The sequence below is a fragment of the Canis aureus genome, chromosome 15 (genome assembly GCF_053574225.1).
Source record: "Canis aureus isolate CA01 chromosome 15, VMU_Caureus_v.1.0, whole genome shotgun sequence".
Classification (NCBI taxonomy): Eukaryota; Metazoa; Chordata; class Mammalia; order Carnivora; family Canidae; genus Canis; species Canis aureus.
In genome coordinates this window covers 21557972-21579284 of record NC_135625.1, presented here as the reverse complement: position 1 = coordinate 21579284, position 21313 = coordinate 21557972, and the positions used below count along the sequence as shown (strand labels likewise).

The following is a 21313-nucleotide window of genomic DNA, read 5'->3' as shown; positions in this document are numbered from 1 at the left end:
TCTTTAGGAAAAATCTGTTAAGTATTTGGACTCGCTAGCTTTGCAGAGTCTCAAAAAGAAAATCACTAATTTCCATGATAAACATGCTTTTGTTCTTCAGAAAGTTTTTCCAGGTACCAGGAAATTTGGTATGAAAGAGTGTTTTGATTAAATTTGGTTTAAAAAAATTTTTGTATATTCTTATAAAAATAATCAATGGCCTCATGTTCTTTGTTCTTCACTATTCATGGTAATGATTTATCTTTATTCCTAGAAATGATATTGAAAGTATTCTGACCCCAGCATTCATGTATAAATACTGTGGATAATTTGGTTCCTGAATAATAAGGACCCATCTTCAGGCACCTTTAGCTCGAGAATGTTGGGAGGAATTTTGAGTTCTTATGTGAAGGCTGAGAGTGGAAAACCATGCCCTCACTATTAACTACAACATGTTCCACCCACTCAGAAGCACCTGAGGAGTCCCGAGTCAGTTTCATATACCTGTTATCAATTCAGAGAAACCATTCGGAAAAGAGGTTGAGGTGTATTCTTGTGTTTCTAAATTCAGGGACTATAAAGAACAAAATAATCGACTTGGGGTATTTCCTGTGAAAATTTCAAGACAACATATTGACAGAAAAGATGAAAAAGATAAATGTAATCAACCTAAAATAGGTCATTTGATTGTAACTGAAAAGTAAATTCATTTGGCACATAAGACTACGTCTAATCCTACCACTGTCAGGGAGACACAGAGACAGAGAGACATGCATTGACCACTCAGTAAGTTTATCCAGAAAGAATGGTACACCTGATCCATTCCAAAGTAAATTCAGGTTAAAATCTGGTGCCTAACCTCAACATACATCATTTTTTTCTTGTGTCTAAACTATGTCTCTAAAAAGTCTAACATCCCTCAATGTTTTCCTACCACTTAAACTATTTCCTTTCTTCTAGATGATATATAAACTGTGAACAGATCAATTGCAAAAGAACCCTAGCAATTATTGGATTAAAATTATTCTATGGAGAATCTTTTGGGCAACTTCTCACGTTAGCTGAGCTAAAACTTCATTCCATAGTTTTATAGATGGTCTTGGTGCTTGAATTCAAGTCTACAAAAATAAAATGACGTACACAGAATTCTTGGCCAAACTTGAAGAAAGGATTTTGCCTCTGCTTCTCTTCAGAAATAGGATGCCTGATAAACAAAAGGATTCAAGCAGAATTATAAGATTAGGAGCACAGAATCCTGTTGGTGCCTCTACAGGAACAATCAAAACTTCTCTATTTGTGTTGTCCTATGCTTGTTGGGAATAAAGATGGTTCAGATCCATAAGAGGTCACATAATCAAAAGAAATTCAAGCAGAATCCAAAGGCTACAGACACAAAGTCACGTCTCTGCCCATGCATGAACAACAAACACAATGTATTGCCCTATGCATATTGGGAATGAAGGTTGCTCTAACCCATACAGAAACAAATAGATCGCTATATACAAATTAGTACACGTAGAAAGTTGCTTTTTAAATAAGACTTGAGCAAGAACTGAACTTAAGTAAATACAGCTCCACACCACCTGTTGAAAATCATTTTGACACTACTGCACAGAGAGTTCTTTGCTCTGTGGATTATTTGCTGAGATTGAAGGTAGTCTGCATTTTATCATCCGTTTTCATTGTCTTGGCCCTTGTTCAATTCCAATTTAGGAGAATACTTGAAATACGGTCTCTTCTAGGAAGCATGCAAACACTCTAGGAATTTGATGCTTTCCTGAATCATCTATGCTTGTTCTGTAAGTACAATTAAAGACACTTTTCCAGAACAGAACAAAAGAGATTAGATTTGCTTTAGTTAAATTGTCTAAAGAGAGTTCTCAGTTGTGGATTTGCTAATGGCTTTCGTACAAATAATGGAAATAGAATCATGCTTTTTTATTGGTCATCCAAGAAGCCTTTCAGTTTCAGGTTCTTCTGGAAAGCTCAATCACCAAGGCTCTTCTTTTAACAACTTGGAAAATATCTTGCCTGATTAGGAAGTTAGTCATTTCACATTTTGACATCTAAAACAATGAGAAGCTTAAAAACCACCCAAATTACATTTATAAGTAACAGGATACATCACTTTAAAGATGAAAAGCTCAAGGATCTGTGGCGCCTTTCTTTGTTCCTGTTAATCCTATTTTGTTCTTGAGTGGCAGATGTTTTGTAAATATCTGCATTTGAATTCAGACAACAAGTGTTGACAATTCATCCTCTAGCTTGGTAGAAAAACATTATGATTTTGTATTGGCAGCTTCTGTATTACGGAGAGTTAACCTTCCTTCTGTTTGATGTTTTCTATCACGATCAGTATTGTTCCAAGGCAAACCTGACCTTAGTCAGTTTTAAAACTTAGGATGGTTTTAAACAAAATGTGTTCTGAAAAGGAGTGAAAAGGAGTCGAATTCCGGAAATGTTCTTCTAGTCCTCATTTTCTGGAGACTGTTTATTCCTTCTTGTTTTAGCAGTTGCCTCAGACTTGGTCACAGACATCCCCTGAGGCTTTTCTTTTCCATTTATTTTATCCATTTAAGGTTAACATATTAAGAGTTTTGCTACCGAGAGATTAAAATAAATATGTTTGATGGAGCTTTCTCAAGGCTCCTGCACTGACCACAGCCTTCTCCCCTGACTTCACTGGCATTTCTTCAACACAGGCCATGTTAGGGCTACTAAGTAGAGTTCTTCCACAAGCTGCCACATTTTTCTGTGTGTTCTGGAGAGGGAAAAGACAAAAAGGACAAGAAAGTCAGGGAACTCATTTGGTGCTCTTTATAGAGACTGGAGGAAAATATTTGTATCAAAAGTCTTTCTTGGCAGATCATGACAGATTTTTTTAATTTCAACCTTACCCCCACTTGACCACAATGCATAATATTTTAAATAATCGGATGTTAGAGTCCTAATGTACATGGAAACTGACCATGTGGGGCTGGAGAAGTTCATATTCATCTAACAACAGGTTCTACTCAGGAACAAAGGCAGCAAAGAGGTTAAACATCCCTGTCAGGGCTCTCACTCTTATTTTATTATTATTATTATTATTATTATTATTATTATTATTATTAATTTTTTTTTTTTTTTTTTTTTTTTTTTTTTAGGGCTCTCACTCTTAAAAGAATTGCTTCCTATGACAGAATGTCCTTCTTCTTTGGTCTTAATGTGTGGATAAATAAGAAACTCTAAAAATGGGCTAAGACAAATATACCAGGAAAGAACAAAGTCACCGCACATATAAAATAATACACAAAATCTTCAAACTTTTTCTACAGCAAGCAACATTCCACCAACCATTTCTAATGAATTAATCTCAATTGTTATTCATCAAACACTTGTTGGGAAAAACCACAGTATCTAATACTGAAACAGAAATGGATTTTGTAGTAATTACTTGTTTCCTGTCTTAAGGAAAAATAGGTGCATCTCCTCTACCTTGACCTTTTGCTCAAAATATATGTTCGATACATTGGCCCAGTAATAAACTGAATAGTGTAAGGTCATGATCTCAAATTTAAAAAATTAAATAATATAAAAAACTGTAGGTATAAGGTAATGACTTCAAAGTACCAGGGTACCTTCCAAAAGAAGACACTTAACAACCAATTGACCCTTCCAGGCTTAGAAAACAAAAACTATTAGTACAAATGTGAAAAAAATTTAATTCTTAACAAAATTCCTCTCGATTCTCATCCGTTAGTGGTCACCATTGGACAAAAAGTTGGTTTATGATCAAGAACTAATAATAACTCAAGTTTAACTTGAATAGAATTAGAAATTGTGCCCACCTTTTTAAATCCTGACATCAAATAAGACTAAGGATATTGGAAAAAAAAAAAAAGACTAAGGATAATGTGACATTAACTCACAGGTACGCCAGAAACAAAACAAAAACACTCTTTCGGGATATTTTGTTCCCCATACAGTGAACAAATTAATGCATCATTTTTTTTCTACAGGAAAACTGAAGACTTTAATAGCAAACCCTCCAAGGTCAAAATGAATACAGGTACGCTGTCTCTGTTAGTTTTAAAACTCTTTAGCCTTGCTCTTTAAAAATCATCTTGGCCCCAAATCATTAAGTTTAATACTCTGCTGATCTGATTGATCTAAATTCATTACTTGATTTCTTTGTTTTTATGCTCCAATCTTACATCTATCAAAGGTAGAATTTTCTGTTTTGCTATCTACTTTTACTCCCCTTTTCTATAACCGTATCTTTAAATTCACTCCTATATGCCTTAGGAAAAGGGAGCATGTCACTTGACGCATACACTTGAAATTGCTCACTTAAAATAGGCTAATTTCATAGGCAAATTGCTCTAGCAGAAAACATTTTAAATTCCCTTTTCTATAAACACTTTATGTTAACAATGTTAGCAGACAGAGTGCCAAAGCTTTATATGAGATCAGATTAATTAAGCTAGACACAATATACATAAAGTCATAAGCATTTTATTTTTAGAATGAGAGCAGTATCTCTAACTAGCTTCAACAACATTGAGGTCTCTAAACTCTATTATATACAGATTAATTGTAACAGGGTTTGTGACACATGCTGGGTACGTATGAATTTTTTTCCATAGTAGAAATATTTTAACTTCCATTTTCAGCTTTCCCTCCTCCAACATGGTTATATTCACTATCAGGTAACTCTGTTAAACAACTTTCTCACTGAAATTCTGTAACCTGTGTTCTAAAAATAGCATTTCCTATCTACAAGTGATCACTGAAAGTTGTTTTAGCCAGTTACTCTGTGGCAGAGGAGGAAGGGTAGTCCAAGATAATTTCTCACATCATGCAGTTCGCCTTTTTGCTATCTCTTGTTGTTAGCAAAATGCCCCAAGGAAGGATTAACAATCATTGGTGAGAACCAATATCTAATCCCTAGATCAAGTATAGAGACATGGACATGTCTTTGTCCATGATTCTGTGGCTGACTTTAGCAAAAACTTGCAGTGGATGACCTTGGAGAATCATGGGTTAGCTGCCCCCCTGAAGATGCAGGTATAAATGTGGAGAGTAAGAGGCAAGATGAGGATAGTTAAAATAGTCAAAATAAATAAGGGAGGCTTAGAAATCAAGAGAAATGACAACCTTAGAAATGGACCAAGTAAAGGCATTTGGACAACTGGAGATGTGGCAGGTAGACACGGGAAATGAAAGGAGAAATACTTTTAGGCAAAAGGATTGAAGAAAGCAAATAGAATATGTGATTATACTATAAATATGCCATATTCATTATAATGCATTCAGTAATTAACCTTCCTAGTCATAGGATGCAATCCCTAATAGCAAAGTAGACAAAGAGAAAATTTATACATTTGCTTAGGTCTCCAGGGTACTTGAGTCAAGTGAATGCTCCAGCAACATGAATGTAACTCTCTAAAGCATGCTCTCATTTAAAAGGAGTGAGCTCAGTTCTATATGGAATGCTAATTTGCATTTATTTTACTTATCTGGGTAAATTTACACACATATGTGCATATAAAATATATTAAACATATGCATACAAAGTTGATTAGAATTGACTGGAGTTCTTTGTTTAAAATTCCAAAGCAATACTATAATTTTGCTATAAAACCACACCACTTTAAAAAATATAGATAGATAGATAGATAGATAGATAGATAGATGATAGATAGATATAAATCTTGCTATAGAAAGTTGAAAAAAGCATTGTTGCTATATCTACAAAATGAAGGAGAGATTAATTCCTAAATATCTGTACATAAAACTGTTCTTCATCATCTACCTATCAATCATTAAAGAGATACAGTACTACTTTCAATGTCCATGCATCAGTCAAGTTTTTGAAAAGAGATTCTTTTATTTTTTTTATTTTTTTGAAAAGAGATTCTTTTAAATTAGCTTTCCATTATTGGTCAAATATGTTATAAAAGAGCCAAAGAAATGTGATTCATTTTTTCATACAGAAGTATCTAAACAATGTATAGAAATTATAAAACATGCAGTATTTCCACTCTTTGGACTCGGGAGCCATTATCTTCTAAGGAAAATCTTAGCTATTCCAGAAAGGGCAGAGAGAAAGACATCAAATAATTCATAGTGTGTGATTTACCCATGAGTGCTTCCCAGAAATTAGAAGCAGCTCCCAGGAGTCCTGCAGGTCTGTGCAAGAGTATGCCACCTTGAAGGTGAGAGTGGCATCAAGATTCTTTAGGATAACCTAAAGTGTGCAAGAAAGTATCCTCATTTTGAGATCTTAAGAAAATATCTTCAAGGAATAGCAGAAAGTATCAACAAGTAGAAAATCTAAGAGATTTTTCTGTTCTTAGCAATTTCACAAATGTCTCAACTTTTCGAAGTGAGCTCCTTGTTAAACTGTTAATAAAAAACTGATGCTCTATTCATTTTATGTAGATCATAGAACTGCTTAGAATACAAAAACTGTTTGACACAGAGGTTCCTACCCTTTCTTGTTTTGCTGTGCCAAGATATCTTAGTAATTTTTAGGCATACTCTCAAGGCAAAAGAAATACCTAACAGTTCTATTTATTAAGTAGTAGGTGCAGACAACTTAATAAGTACTTATGTTCTACCAACTGAGAAGCAATTTAAAAAAATAATACACTGTAATAAAAAAGCCAATCATTTTAATTTATTCTTTATAACCACAGTTACTTACTAACAGGATAGTGTGTCTGTTGGAGACACACAAAACTTCTCAGACCATGGAATTAGAGCATACATCGCCACTCTCTTTTACTGGTCCAAAATTATTTTCAGAGGGGATTTGCTCTTTGCCCCTGTGATCACCAAAACCCAGCTTTTCAAAGATATGATACATTTAAAGGAAAACAGCACAAACGATTATGCTGAAAATGGGAACTAAGGCTAGTGGTTCATGCAGCATCTGAGAGGCATCACTGTGTTCTCCTCAAGAACAGAAGAAGTCTTCCCCAAGCCCTGTGAACTTTCTGATGGGGCCTGAGGTGTCTTGGCACACGTTTTGGAACGATGGATTTAACCAGTAACTCTGAACCTCCTCATTGTGAAATTTTTCTTTCTCATTCCTGCTAGTTTTCAGATGTCCAGAGTTCCAAGAACTAGAAAATAAAATTTCTTAGAGGTCCATTTCCACTTTCAACATCCTTGACTACGTGGTCCTTTTAGACCATTGATAGCTGCTATACATACACCACGTATTCCCTGACATTACCTCCATTTTATCTGAAACACTCCTTCCTTGTAGCTTTTTTTTTTCAATTTGCTAAAATCCTATTGGTGCTTCTTTGAAAGATATCTTTAGTATTGTATGTTTCTACCATTTGTCTTTCTGTGTTTTTTTTTTTTTTAATTTTTATTTATTTATGATAGTCACACACAGAGAGAGAGAGAGAGTCAGAGACATAGGCAGAGGGAGAAGCAGGCTCCATGCAGGGAGCCCGACGTGGGATTCGATCCCAGGTCTCCAGGATCGCGCCCTGGGCCAAAGGCAGGCGCCAAACCGCTGCGCCACCCAGGGATCCCTGTCTTTCTGTGTTTGATCTTTGATATTTGACTTCACATATGTTGCTTCAAATCATTTTTCTGTATTAGTTATTGTCTGCATTAGGAAATTTTAAACATGTATTTAAGAAATTATATTTTGATATGAGAATCATTCTACCAATTTTAAGTTCTATTGACCTTACTGCTTGTGATTTTACCAATAATTAAGTCATTGTTCCAAGCACTCTTTTTTTTTTTTTTTTATTTTTTATTGGTGTTCAATTTACTAACATACAGAATAACACCCAGTGCCCGTCACCCATTCACTCCCACCCCCCGCCCTCCTCCCCTTCTACCACCCCTAGTTCGTTTCCCAGAGTTAGCAGTCTTTACGTTCTGTCTCCCTTTCTGATATTTCCCACACATTTCTTCTCCCTTCCAAGCACTCTTAAATCCCCTCACTTCCAGTAAACAAACTGGATACTTTTCTTTAAGAAATAAAGAAAAAGGGGGAATAATGAGAATAGCATGTGGCAATATATAATGATTATGTTATCATATTGGTGGTTATATTATTTGTTTTCCTAGTTATAACTTTCAAAAAGATTCCAATTTCAGTTGTTTTCATTCCAGGAGAATGAGCAAAACTATTTATTGCACATTCCATATACAAAGGAATGTAGGAACGAAATTGGAATCTGTTTGTAAATAGAACATGAACCTTCCAATTTTAGAAGTCTTGCTACTCTAAACTTCTCATATCCCATTAAAATAACTGATGCATTTTCACGTACTTTATTTCACATTGCAATGTCCATGAAGTGTAAGTATATGGATCCTCATCAACCTATTGTTCAAAAGTATAAAAACAATTTAATCTTTTAAATATTGGTCATTTCAATACTGTATATATCAATGTTGCCTTTGATTCCAAATAGGCTAATTATTTCCATAACAATAAGAACTATGAAAGGACAGAGAATTTCTGTAATGACATCTGTTTCTTTATGAATCCTATTTATCATACCATGCTTGTATCAGTTAATAACTTTTACTTCAAGAAGTGATTCCAGCTACCTTTAGGAATCATAAATAGCTAAAATACAGTAAAACCTAAATGATGAATACAAAGTGTGGTATACCATTGCTCCCAATACTGAAAGATCAGTTGTCCCTGACCCTAAGCGCTCTTCACACTGCTTATAAATTTAACAGTAATTGAACTTAAATGGCATAAACAAAGTTGAGTTGTATGCTTCTGTTTTCTTTAAAGGAAACCCATAAAATATTAAGTATAAAATCTGTGTTTTTACTAAAGCAATGGCGTCTGTTTCTAAGACAGACCCCTGGTTTTTTTTGTTTTGTTTTGTCTGTTTTAGTTTGGGGTGGGTGTGAAATTTTCCAGTGTATTCCATGGTTACTAATCCTGACTGTTCATCTTCCTCATGGATGTCTGGCACATTCCACTTAAAATGCATGATAGTGCATGTGCTTTCTCCTTTGCTGTGGCCTCTGCTATATCATTTTTTTGCTTTCAGATAGCGGTGGGTGTGCTCGCAAACGTGCTGCCATGTCTGTTACATTAACATCTGTGAAGAGAGTTCAAAGTTCTCCAAACCTATTGGCTGCAGGTATAATATCGCTAACTCACAGAATGTCACAATCGAATGGCTTTATCTGACCTTTCTCTCTTTCCAGAATTATCTCGTTTGGATGATGAAAGTAGCAGTAAATACCTTCCTAAAGCCCTACTAGTTCTTATTTTTCTTGTCTCAAGAATAGCTCCTATCCCTTCTGACTGTTTTTGTTCTAAAAATAAAAAGCCAAAGGAAACTGATAGCTTGTTAAAAAAAAAAAAAGTTTTAAAAATCTAATTAAAAACAACCGTCACCTGCCAAAAATGTGTTGAGTAACAACTGCAAGTGTTAATAACTAAGCTTTTTTTTTTCTCATGAACTAAAGTAATGTAATGTTTAGTTAAGATAACTCACAGGTGCTTTAGTTTTTTTTATTTAAAAACTGTTGGGGAGTGGGAACACAGAGGGGCAGGGATTTACAGGTAAGTGGATTATGATTAATTCACTTCTTCACCAAAGGTTGGAAACAATATGAAAGAATATTAGTTTGGTAAAGATCTTAAAACTTCCTTTAATCCAATCAGCAAAGGCCCTTCTAATATATATTTTTAAATGTCTTGGTCCAGGTAAGATTACCACGTACCCACAAATACATATATCTGTAGAAAGCTAATTGAGAGTGTGATATTTCGGCACCTACTGAGGTGTGTCTCTTTATGACCTAGACCTGTGGGTACAATCTGTACAAGGGGCTACTGCTATAGAGGATCAAAGTGAACCCAGCAACCCCCATGTCTGGAGGCCCTGAGAAATGCCCATACCTTCCTGTGTCTAGTTGTTTGGTCGGCTGACTGGTTAGTTGGTTTGATTATGGGTTGCTGAGTTGGGGTTCCTTGTTTTTTTTTTTTTATAATGTTTGTGGGTTTGGGAGAAGTTGGAGAGAGATGGAGTGTTTAAATCATTTTAATTCACACTGTGCATATCAGTGTCTTTTACACACATACATTTAGTAGTTAATTAATAACTGAGAATGTCCTTGGCTAAAGCCATTTGATCCTAAACTACCCAGCCATGTTGAGGAAAAAAACACTTTCATGTGTAGAATTCCTACTCTTAGCCAGCACCACCTCCAGTTTACAAATGGATTTCCATGTACAAGTTTAAATACCAGTCCAGGTGGTTCCATAATATATTACATTTTTAAAAACACAAATTGCATTGCAATGTATATAGTACAACCTCATTTTGGTTAAGAAAAATATCTATATATGTATTTGTACACGTTTGTTTATGTGTGTATGAGCATGGGAAAATGTTAGAAAAACCCAAATGTGTTTATATTGAGTACCTGAGGGAAATGGGAATGAAGGGAAATTAGAAAACAAACAAATAAATTGATCAGGACCAGCAGGTAATTGGGATGCCTAATCACAAATATCATTAACATTTCAACCAAGTAAAGCTCTTCAGATGTGGACCATCTGAGGGGGCCACCTAGGGAATGTGGCACTACTTCAACAATGCCAAGTTGTTATGATTTACAGAAGTAACCATGAAGGAATTAATAGTGGATTGAAATAAAGATTGCATTCTGGAAGGTCAAAACTAGAATATCAGTTTCATATCACTCAACTTAGCAGAAAAATGTTAATGCTTCAGAATCAAAATAATAGAAAAGATTTAATACTTCAGGAATATGAATTAATCTTCAGTAATAAAAGTATGTAATAGTTCTGGACCATTTAAACTGTCATGTCACTAGGAGTAAGATTTCTATAGAATGAAGTCCCCTGAACTTTGTTTGTGGTTACATTAAAAATGGATCTCTTTAGCATTCATTAGACACATAAGATATGAACCATTTTTCAATGAAGATTTATTTACATTTTGAAGAAAGAACTCAGCCTCTCTTTAGGCCTCTTACATGATATGGTAGCCTTCATAAAAACTTATTTCACACAGTGTCTCTTTGTGAGTCAAAAGGAGATTAGTAAATATTTACTACATTTGATATTATTAAAATAAAACAAACTTTATGTAAAAGACTACCTCCACAAAGGATTCCAAGCTTCCCTCCATCCCCCCTAGGTCATAGAGTCAATTTGAGCTACTACTCATCAACTCTTTATCCCTTAAATCAGTGTGTCTTTGTTTACCTTTAAAAGTAAAATCCCAATGGATAATTCAGAGCACACACTGATGTTTTCAACCAAAGCTAGAACCACAGTGATGACTATGTTGACTATTTTATTTTTACCAAAATGCTTGGCAGTCTAAGACAACCCTTGGCAGTATGCTATGGTAACAGGTCCACTGTGCTAAGAGACTGGGTCCAGCCAACACATGTGTGTTTTATTCATACCTTTAGGAAATTTCATCTGTTTGTATCTCCAGTTTCCTTTCTTAAAAAAAAGGTGGGCGGGGGGGGTGGAGAGTAGGGCAGAATGCCTCAGTGGCTCAGTGGTTGAACATCTGCCTTCAGCTCAGGTCGTGATCACAGGGTCCTGGAATCAAGTCTAGCATCAGGCTCCCCATGGGGAGCATGCTTCTCCCTCTGCCTGTGTCTCTGCCTCTCTGTCTCTGTGTTTCTCACGAATAAATAAATAAAATCTTTAAAAAATAATCTTTGAAAAAAAGAATTTGTGTTTCATTTTCCTACATCTCTGAGAACTTAATCATTTCCTAAACTCACAAGGATTTGTCCTAATTAAATAAGAGTAAATGAAGAAAATAATAAATAAGGCTTATCACAATACTTAGAAACACAGTAGGCATTCAATTAGTCTACTTGAATTAATATGTTTAATTAGTTCTTGCAAAGCATTTGAGCTCTCTAAAGAAAGAAGCTCTAAGAATTAAAATCATAGTTTTCAAGAAAAGTGTAGTTCATAATGTTTAACATTGCATACCAGTTATGAGGAATTTAAATAAAACCTCAGGGTAAAAATTATGATGAAACAGGTACCACAAACACGGCTACCTAAAATTCATTATGTTGGAATCATAAAATCAGAAATGACCTTTCAGGGCATCCAGCCCAATCCCCAAAGTGAGCCACGAATGCCTTACCAACTTCTGTGACAGGTGTCCACCACCTTCTGCCTGGACATGAGGAATGTTCATTGTACCAGCAAAGAGTGGGTTATGGTTCTTAATTCTCACAGACCCTATTTATATTCCCATGAAAAATAGCCAGAGAATGATAAATCTGCCCCATTTACTCAGTTCTTGAATTTTCAGAGAAGCAATGACCATCAACTAAAGAATGCTAGAAATTAAAGGCTCTGATCCCTAGACTTTTCACAAGTAAATAATCATGAATCATATTCAAGATGCTGGGCAAAACCATTTCGCCATGAATCTGCCAAATCATTTACATGCCAGGCCTTATTTTTTAAAAGATTTTATTTATTTATTCATGAAAGAAGACAGAAAGGAAGGCAGAGGAAGAGGCAGGCTTCCTGGGAGTAGGGAGCCCAATGCAGGACTCAATCCTAGAGCCCTAGGATCAGGACCCATGCCAAAGGCAGATGCTCAACTGACTGAGCCACCCAGGCACCCCCTTTTTTTTAACTGATATTCTCTTCACTTGGCGTGGTTCCAGGATGCTTTCTGTTACCTGCTCCAAACCACCCTGTCTTCCCTCCCTAAGTTTTCTTGGCAGAAATTAAATAAAAGCAAGTCTACAGTGAATAGTAATCATGTGGGATGGTGTTGATATTTCAATGTTTCAATGCCTCCAAAGAATTATAATAAAATAGCAAATCAGGACTGGATGTGTTCAGTATCTATAACTGGATCTTTTTTAAAGAAACAAATGTTGTACACTTAACTATTCTTAAGAGACCACCCGCTAAAGAGTAGACTTTAATCATTACCATAAGATTCATTAAAATGTGGATTCATCCTGAAGTTTTAATCCATGGTGATTTTTCTCCCATCCCCTTGTTCATAATTCTACAACTGTGTCCACCATGCAGTAGCTTTCATCCTTATTTTTTGTATTTAAGTATAGTTTTAAAAGCTCATCATAATGAATACCTCGTATTTCCTGTAGTAGAGGAAATAAGCAGTTTCATTTGGAAATCCCTGGGCCCAGGACAGAGAGAGAGAGAGATAAGCCCCTGGTTGAATCCAGAGTGACTGTCCTCTGAGTCTCACACTTAATATTTATCCCACTGTAGATTCCATAATCTCCAATGTGGTCACCTGTGAGAAGAAACAGAAGTACCTCTCTACAAACTATCAGTTAGAGGAAGTTTATTTCAAGTGTCCTTCAAATCTGCTCACTATCTATACCTCCTCCTCTTCACCATGTCTACAACCCTTGTACCTCCAAGCACCTGGCTCCCACCATCTCCATCCCCAGCCTATACCCACACAACCTTCTTTATGAGCCCAGTTTTATCAGACTAAAAGTGAAATGAACTCCTTATTATTAGGCAACTAATTATGATATAAATAATAATTATTCCTGCTGCTTCCCTCAAGTTCCCAAAGTTGTTCCTTGTCCACAAACTGTCCATGACACACAGGTGGTCACTACGTCTCTCTCCCTGGGTGCCCCAAAGCAGAATTCTAATGATTGTTCTGGTCCGTATCGCTACCCTGTTTGCTGTCTTTATGGAATCCTCATCATTATTTAAGTGATCGAAAATTTCAAGCATTTTGCCTATGACTCTTGAAAGTTATTTTTTACTTTGCGGTACCTATATTGAATTCATTGGCGATAAATTCTGTCCTGAATTAGCAATTATTATAAAGGGTGAAGATTTGTTAGTCTTCTCTAACTCCCCTGACCTGGAGATACAGTAATGTACTCTGTGCTAATTCATATTTCTTTTTCTTCCCTTGGTTTGGAAAGAATATCAAATATTTTATCTAAAAATCAAACTCTCATTTCTCAACTCATTTTTATCACTCCAAATTCATGTGTTTAGATTTCAAAATATCCCATAAGCGTTAGAAAGAAAATGAAGAGTCCCTTTTACATATAACATTCATGTTCTATTAGGCATTGAAATACAACATTTTAATAACAGTCTCGGGGAGCCTGGGGAAAGAGTCCAGGATTGGACAGATCAGGCTGGATGACCCATAAGGTCATTTCTAAAGTTCAGACTTTCTGATTCTATAGGAAGTTGACCATGTGGTATGAAAGAGCCAAGCAATACAAGACGATTACCTCAAGAGTGCATAAGTTACAGAAGATTCTTGAATGTATAATTTGAATAAAACCGACAGTAAATATGTCATTGAGCCACTCACTTTCCAGCTGCATTATCAAAAGCAATTTGTTAATACTGAAACTCATTTTCCACAGCTTACTGCAAGACAATGGAATATATTATAAGGGCTCTCTCATATTTGAATACACAATGACTTTAAAATGGCAATAAGAGGAAAATTCAAAGTTTAGAGAATGATTTGAAAAATATCACATAATGTGGTAGAAACACATACACTTTCTTAAAGTATAAAAATGAAATGCAAACTACAAAAAATCAATCGCCCCCTAACACAGGAATTGAGTATGGTTAGTAACACCAGGGCACTGAAAGCTAAGTATATGGTGTTAATTTAATGCTTTGGAGAAGCAGTCATTGCTTACAAACCATTTTAGTTTTGGGGTTTGTTTTTTGTTTTTTTTTGTTTTTTTAGTTTGCTTACAAACCATTTTAAAATCAAACAAACGGTTTGATATTTTAAAATTCATATATCCAGCTTAGGCAATAATAAAATAGAATTGCATGGTTGCAATATTATTGAAGGAAAAAATCAGTATTTGTTATATGTTCTTTTTTTTGTTGTTGTTATATGTTCTTAATTACATATTATACTTAATGAATGATACTGTCATTGAAATAAAACTAAATGCACAACCCTTCCATTTAGTAGATTTGACTTACTTAAGAGTTTTAGAAATGAGATAATGTTTGCAAAAAAAAAAAGTGAGTGTGGGTTTTTTTTTGCCAAATAGTCTTTACTGGGTTGTTCATTTCTTTTACCTTAGTATTAATTTCAACATTTCTTTTTCTTTTAGGGCGTGATTCTCAGTCACCAGACTCAGGTACAGAAAAGCTATTCTGAATAATCATTACATTTGTTGTGAGTATTTCTTAACATATCCATAGTCATATTGTTGACCTCACAGTAAACTTCAATTGCATATACAGTTACGTCTATTAAACTAAATTTAATTTCTAAAAAAGAAATCTTCAATTTTGGAAATAAAAATAAATTTTACCCAAAAATATGTTAAAAGTGAATGTAGATATTTTTGTATCCAATTTGTTTTCCCTTAATAAAAGCTTGGAGATCTTACAATGATCGAAATCAAGAGACACTGAACGGAGATGCTACATATTCCTCTCTTGCAGCAAAAGGTTTTAGAAGCGTTCGACCAAATTTACAAGAAAAAAAATCACCAACTCAGGTAATCTTGCACACTCTTGTCTACTGTGTTATTTTAAAGCATCCTATTAGACTGCTGCTGTAGATTCTCTTCTTGAGTTCCATATAAATATTTAGATACATGTTTTATCTTTAATATGTTTTGCTCTTGTATTTGTATTCTTTGCCAAACTTTATTTACAACATAGAAGACAAGTTTTAAACTCAAAACAGGCTTTATGGAATTTTTTTTTCTGATTCAGTTCATAAAAGTAGATCACTTTCTAACATAATGTTTACAATATTTTCTAATTCTTAAAAAGCTGGTAGCTGATGCTTTGGATTTTGAAGTTATGAGGTCAGCAACACAGTATTTATTCAATACACATGAGTTATGCAACTGTGTATTATATTAACTAAAAGGACTCTGGAGAGATAGTAAAATTGTGCCCCAAACATGAAAACTGTTATTAAAGCAATGTGACTAAACATACAGTACCTATACCTCAAAGTCTAAAAATATGCCAAGAGAACATATGTTCATTTTTAACGTAATTTTCCAGAGTATAGGTGGAAAAAAACTCCGTAATGTATTCTCTATAAAAACTATTTTCTCCCAGAGAGCAATATTGATAATAAATTAAAATGCATTCTAGGAATAAAAATGATCATTTAATCAGCCAACAAAATGTGTAGAATAAGAAGAAGGTATGACGTTGCTTTACTTTAAGGGTAAAGTTGACACTGGTTTCTATAATGACTAACTTTGACTTTCTCTCTGTTTTTTCTTCAACATTATTTCTCTCTCCGGATGTTTTTGGCAATCCAGGCACCCTTTCCACCACCCAGAAAAGAGAGCTTTTGTAGCTCCTTGATAACCAATCACACAAAGGGTGACATTTTAAACCAACTAGTAACTAACACACAAACTCCCTTCTGTACAAAGTACTTTACTAACAGAAAACCTCTTGAGGGAACTATGTATTCTAATGATGAGTCCAACCAGACAATTGTATATTCTGAAGAATCTAACACAACGGTATCATATACACAAAAAATCACTAATCCGCTACCAGCAGCTGCCAGCACTGGTCCCCTACAAAATGCTGATATCAGCACCCCATTTCTACAAGAGGACTACATGCAAGATTCTCAGACTCGAAGGATTTCTACATTGAAACTAATCCATAACCAGGATGTAGGAAGTAATGTCCACTTTAATACTCCACAGTTTTCCCAATCTGTGGAAGTATCATCATTCCCCAAAAGGCCTTGCTCACCGCCCCCTAACCCAGTGCCTGAGATACACACAGCATCTCTTTCCATTCAGATAACTCCCGTTTCAGGACACGATCCTAAAAGCCACAAACAGCTACCTGAGCTTTCTCCAGAGACTACAAAGATACCTCTTCAGCAAGAGAGACAAAAATCTGCAGTTGCTGCGGCCTCTCAGTCCTCAGACTGCCGGGTGGTACATTACACTTTCCAATCTCTTGTTACAGGTGTTCAGTAGAGACCCTAACTCCTTTGGTTTGGGCTTCTTCTATAACCTAATGCTTTGTTAGTCTCCCAGCAGGAAGGGAAAGGAGAAAGAAACCATCTTCCTCATCTTCCTATTTAAAATCCTACTAAATTCATCAAGAAATTTCTAAGTACCTTTTAATCAAGAAATAGTAATATATATATATAAATGTGCATTTATATGTATATATGTATACACACGCACACATATATATATATGTATATATGTATACACACAGATCTTTTATCCAGAAACCATGTTATAAAATTTATTCCTTCTAAGAATTTATTAGAAGTCAGTGATGGATTGATTATTGCTTAAGACTTTGCAAACCACTTCAGTGCTCAAAGTACTTTTAAGTTTTAAAGAAATATTTTTTATGCCAGACCTTTGAGTACCTAGATTTACTTTATTTATATGTATAAAGTCTTGAAATAATTAGCAATTATAATTCACTTTGGCAGGAAACATGTATCTTAATTCAACCAGCATTTATTCCTTTGTAGCTCAATATTAATTTTCACCGAATCTTGATCGATTTCTGCCTCTTGAGATTTATTTCAGAAAGCATATTCATTGATCTTTAATACTCAGACTGTTAGAAAGTAAATGTTTATTTTCCTACCTGCAAAATGCCCTCATAGTGTCATTCTGCTGACGTTTTTTCATCATTTAGAAGTGAAGTGTGTTTCTGTTCTTGGTTTCTGCAAAAACAGTGTAATGTCAAGAGCATAAACTTTAAGGATAAACAGATTTCAGTTCAAATCCATCCCTTCCCCATCTGTAAAGCAGAAAACTTAAGCTTAGATGATTAAAAAAACAAATGGGTATTTTCATACCTCTCTAAAATATCTCCATCAGCTAATTATGATAGGTAAAATTAATTTGTTAGAGAAATTTCTTTGAGTTAAGATAATATCTTTTGAAAGCCCCTAGGAAATATGATAAACAAGATAACAAGAATAGCAACTAGCAAATACTAAGAGTTTATTATATGCAGGCACTGTTACAACTTATTTATATTTATTAATAACTTCCACAATCCCATGAGGTGGGAAGCAAAATCAGGGATCTGCAAACAGGGATCTGCCAGTGTCAGGGAAGCAAAATCAGGGATCTGCAAACAGGGATCTGCCAGTGTCTGTTGTGTCCCAGAACATGCGCCTCCACCAAGCAGGATAGAAGTCATAGCAAACACCACCACATTAACAACTCCATTTACTCATCTAACATAGTTTGGTTCTTCTAAATGGTTTTATTATGCTTGAAATTTAAGTTTGATAACTTTCTTTTTCCATAGATCTTGTCCCTATCCATACTGACCAGAATAGTTGGTTTCATCACATAATCCCCAGAGGATCAGCATGATCTACAAATTAAGATTCGAGATCCTCATACTTTTTTTTCATTCAACAATTATTTATTGGGCATCTACTATGTGTCAAGTCTGTCCTAGTCACAGAGCTGTATTTGAAACCATTGATAATTAAAATCTTTCCAGGGAGGGAAAAATATTAATAAAAACTGAAATAAGTAGATTATATACATCAGAGGGAGATTATAAATAACTAAGCAATGCTAAGCAGGGATCTGGGGAGCAGAGTTCATGTTATTTAGGGTAGTCAAAGAATCCTCATTGAGAAGACAAAATGGCTTTGAAGGGGAAACTCAGTCCTGTGAGAGAGCTCATCTGGTGCTAAGGTTTTAAAGCTGAAGTATGCTGGGGCTGCTCAGGGACCAGCAAGGAATCCAGTGGAAAGAAGAGGAAGAAAATGAGGCATAGAGTAAGCAGAGGTGAAGTCAGAGGTAACAGAGACCAAATGACAGCAATTCCTGCAAGCCATTGCAGTATTTCAACTTTTATTCTCAATAAAAATGAGAGTCATTGAAAGATCTTTAGCTACCACAATTTTTATTTGACCCCTCATCTAATTGAATCATTCTGGCAGCTTAATTGAGAATACAGTAGGGCAAGAAGGAGAATGCGCAAGCCAGTCAGGTGGCTTTTGCAACCATTTAAATGAGGAATGAGGGTGCCTTGGAGCAGGGTGGAAGCAGTGGAGGTGGTGAGAAATGAGAGTCTGGATGTATTTTGAAAACAGAGGAAAGAGGACTTCCTAACTGGCTGCATATGGGACATGAAAGAAAAGAGTTGAGGTTGACCCTAAGGGTTTGGGTCTTTGCAACTGAGAAGTTGCTGTTTGCCATCCTTTGTCCATAGAAACTGGATCATTGTGGGTAGAACGGTTTGAAGAAAGATTGGAGGTTCCCTTTGGGACATGGTAAGTTTGAGACGTCTATTAGATAGCCACATGGAGAGGCCGAGTATAAAGTCCAATATAGGAGTCTGGCATTTAGGTGAAAGGTCTAGGTTGGAGATATAAGCCATCATATAAGGCATACAGATGGTTTTTGTAGGCAAGAGACTGAATGAGATCACCAGAGCATGAGTACAGAGAAAACAGGAGGCCCAAGGACTGAGTCTAAGAGCATCCCCATAGTAAGAGGAGAAACCAGGAAAGGAGATAAAAAGGAGCATTCCCTAAGGGAGAAGGAAATCCAGGAACATGTGGTATCCTAAAAGCCTAGTGAGGAAATTATATGGAGAAGGGATGTTTAACCGAGAAAATACTGCTGATAGGGCAAGTGTACACTGAGTCCTGCTTACTTACCCTTGACTTAGTAGTGGGTACAGAGACTTTCTTGGAGTGGGCTTAAGAGACACTAGAAGAGCAATTGGAGAGACATCCTTTCAAGGTGTGATTATTGTAAACCCTTTCATCCGGTGATTCCCCGACTCTGAGTCTCAGTCCTTCATCTGTAAAATGGGAATAATAGAAGCATTCCTCTCATAGCACTGCAGTGAGGTTTGAGTAAGATACTGTATATAAGGAGTTTGGCATAGTGCCTGCTACATAGTAATCCCTCAACATGTAGTAGTTCTTGTTTTTTTTTTTTTTAAATAATATCCTTTCTGGGGTACCTGGGTGGCTTAGTTGGTTTTTAACATCCTACTGTTGGTTTCAGCTCAGGTTCATGAGACTGAGCCCGAGATCTCAAGGAATCTCCTTGAAATTCTCTCTCTCCCTCTACCTCTGCTCCCCACTCTTACCCACTCCCCCCCCACACACACACACATATTCTCTCTCTCTAAAATAAGAAGTAATATCTTTAAAAATAAATAAATAAAATAATATCCCTTTTTCAAACTCTGCATCTGATTGGGAGAAAGAAATACATTGTTTTCAAAAATGCATTTTTTATGAGTGGATTAAAGTTTATGTCATCTGCCCTGCACTCTGTTCCAAAGTGACACTGTGTTGTCTCTCATAGCACTTTATCAAAAAGTGGCATAACATTGTTGCAATTTTTACTTTTTTTTTTTTTTTGGTAGCAAGAGTTTTTAACATGAGATCTACCCTTTTAACAAATTTTAAAGTGTGCAATACCGTATCGTTAACTATAGCCACAAAGCAGATCTCCAGAACTTATTCATCTGGTTCATCTGGCATGAATGAAACTTTTTACCTGTTGAACAGCAACCCATATTCCCAGCCACACCACTGCCCCTGGCAACCAGCACTCTACTCCCTGCTTCTCTGAATTTGACTATCTTAGATACCTTATGTGAGTGGAATCATGCAATATTTGTCCTTCTGTGACTAGCTTATTTCACCAAGCCTAATGTCCCTAAGGTTCGTTTATGTCTCATGTGACAAGATTTCTTTCTTTCTTAACACTGGATAACACTCCACTGTATGCATACACCACATTTTCTTTATCCATTCATCTGCTGATCCATGTTGCTTCCGTATCTTGCCTATGCTGATATACATCATTTTTAAGTCTCATTTTCCATGTAATGGCCTCTTACGATGGTGACCTTTTCATTTTAAATACTTACATTCCACATTCTGGCAAGAACTCTCATTAAATGCCAAGAGCTGTAAGCTACACTCTATGAATCAGCTCAATATAGGTTCTATAATAAAGAATTAGCCTCCCAAGAAATTAGCAGACCCACGAAACAAAAACTCTCTATACTAAGAAGGGAAAAGGAAACTTAGGTGTTGTACAAGTTTCATTTACATTTTGTTGTTGTTGTTGTTTTCATTAAAGTTGGTTTAAGAAGAAAACAGCAACCTACTTTCAGGCATTTTGATCCCCTCCGTATTTGATAATTTAACATATTGCTTTATAAACTTCATATGTTTTCATCTTCTTACAAAGTTACAAATAGAGAGAATACAGAGAATACAAAATGAGATGTGTTACCCTTCTGTTACTGTGGGAACAGATATCCTGTTGCTAAAAATGTCACATTGTTCTTCAATGTCAGATAAGT

General features: G+C 35.5%; 1 protein-coding gene and 1 long non-coding RNA gene across 42 annotated transcripts in view; one reads left to right on the top strand and one right to left on the bottom strand.

The window, feature by feature from the left end:
* SORBS2 (sorbin and SH3 domain containing 2) overlaps positions 1–21313 on the top strand; it is a 216621-nt gene that overhangs the window by 114953 nt on the left and 80355 nt on the right. For 17 of the 41 annotated variants that reach the window (XM_077848792.1, XM_077848748.1, XM_077848776.1 and 14 more), the window contains exons 1-5: positions 3981–4030; positions 9015–9107; positions 15097–15123; positions 15365–15489; positions 16276–16917. In XM_077848792.1, the coding sequence (XP_077704918.1) occupies positions 4021–4030; positions 9015–9107; positions 15097–15123; positions 15365–15489; positions 16276–16917 (897 nt within the window). In that variant the 5' untranslated portion in view covers positions 3981–4020. Of the gene's footprint in view, positions 1–3980; positions 4031–9014; positions 9108–15096; positions 15124–15364; positions 15490–16275; positions 16918–21313 lie in introns of those variants that run through there. The other 24 variants (XM_077848788.1, XM_077848781.1, XM_077848780.1 and 21 more) reach the window with 7 other exon arrangements.
* LOC144284352 (uncharacterized) lies at positions 783–19781 on the bottom strand. Its single transcript, XR_013352702.1, has 3 exons — positions 19641–19781; positions 17594–17672; positions 783–2740 (listed from the first exon to the last, which is right to left on the bottom strand). It is a non-coding gene; the product is annotated as an uncharacterized LOC144284352 (long non-coding RNA).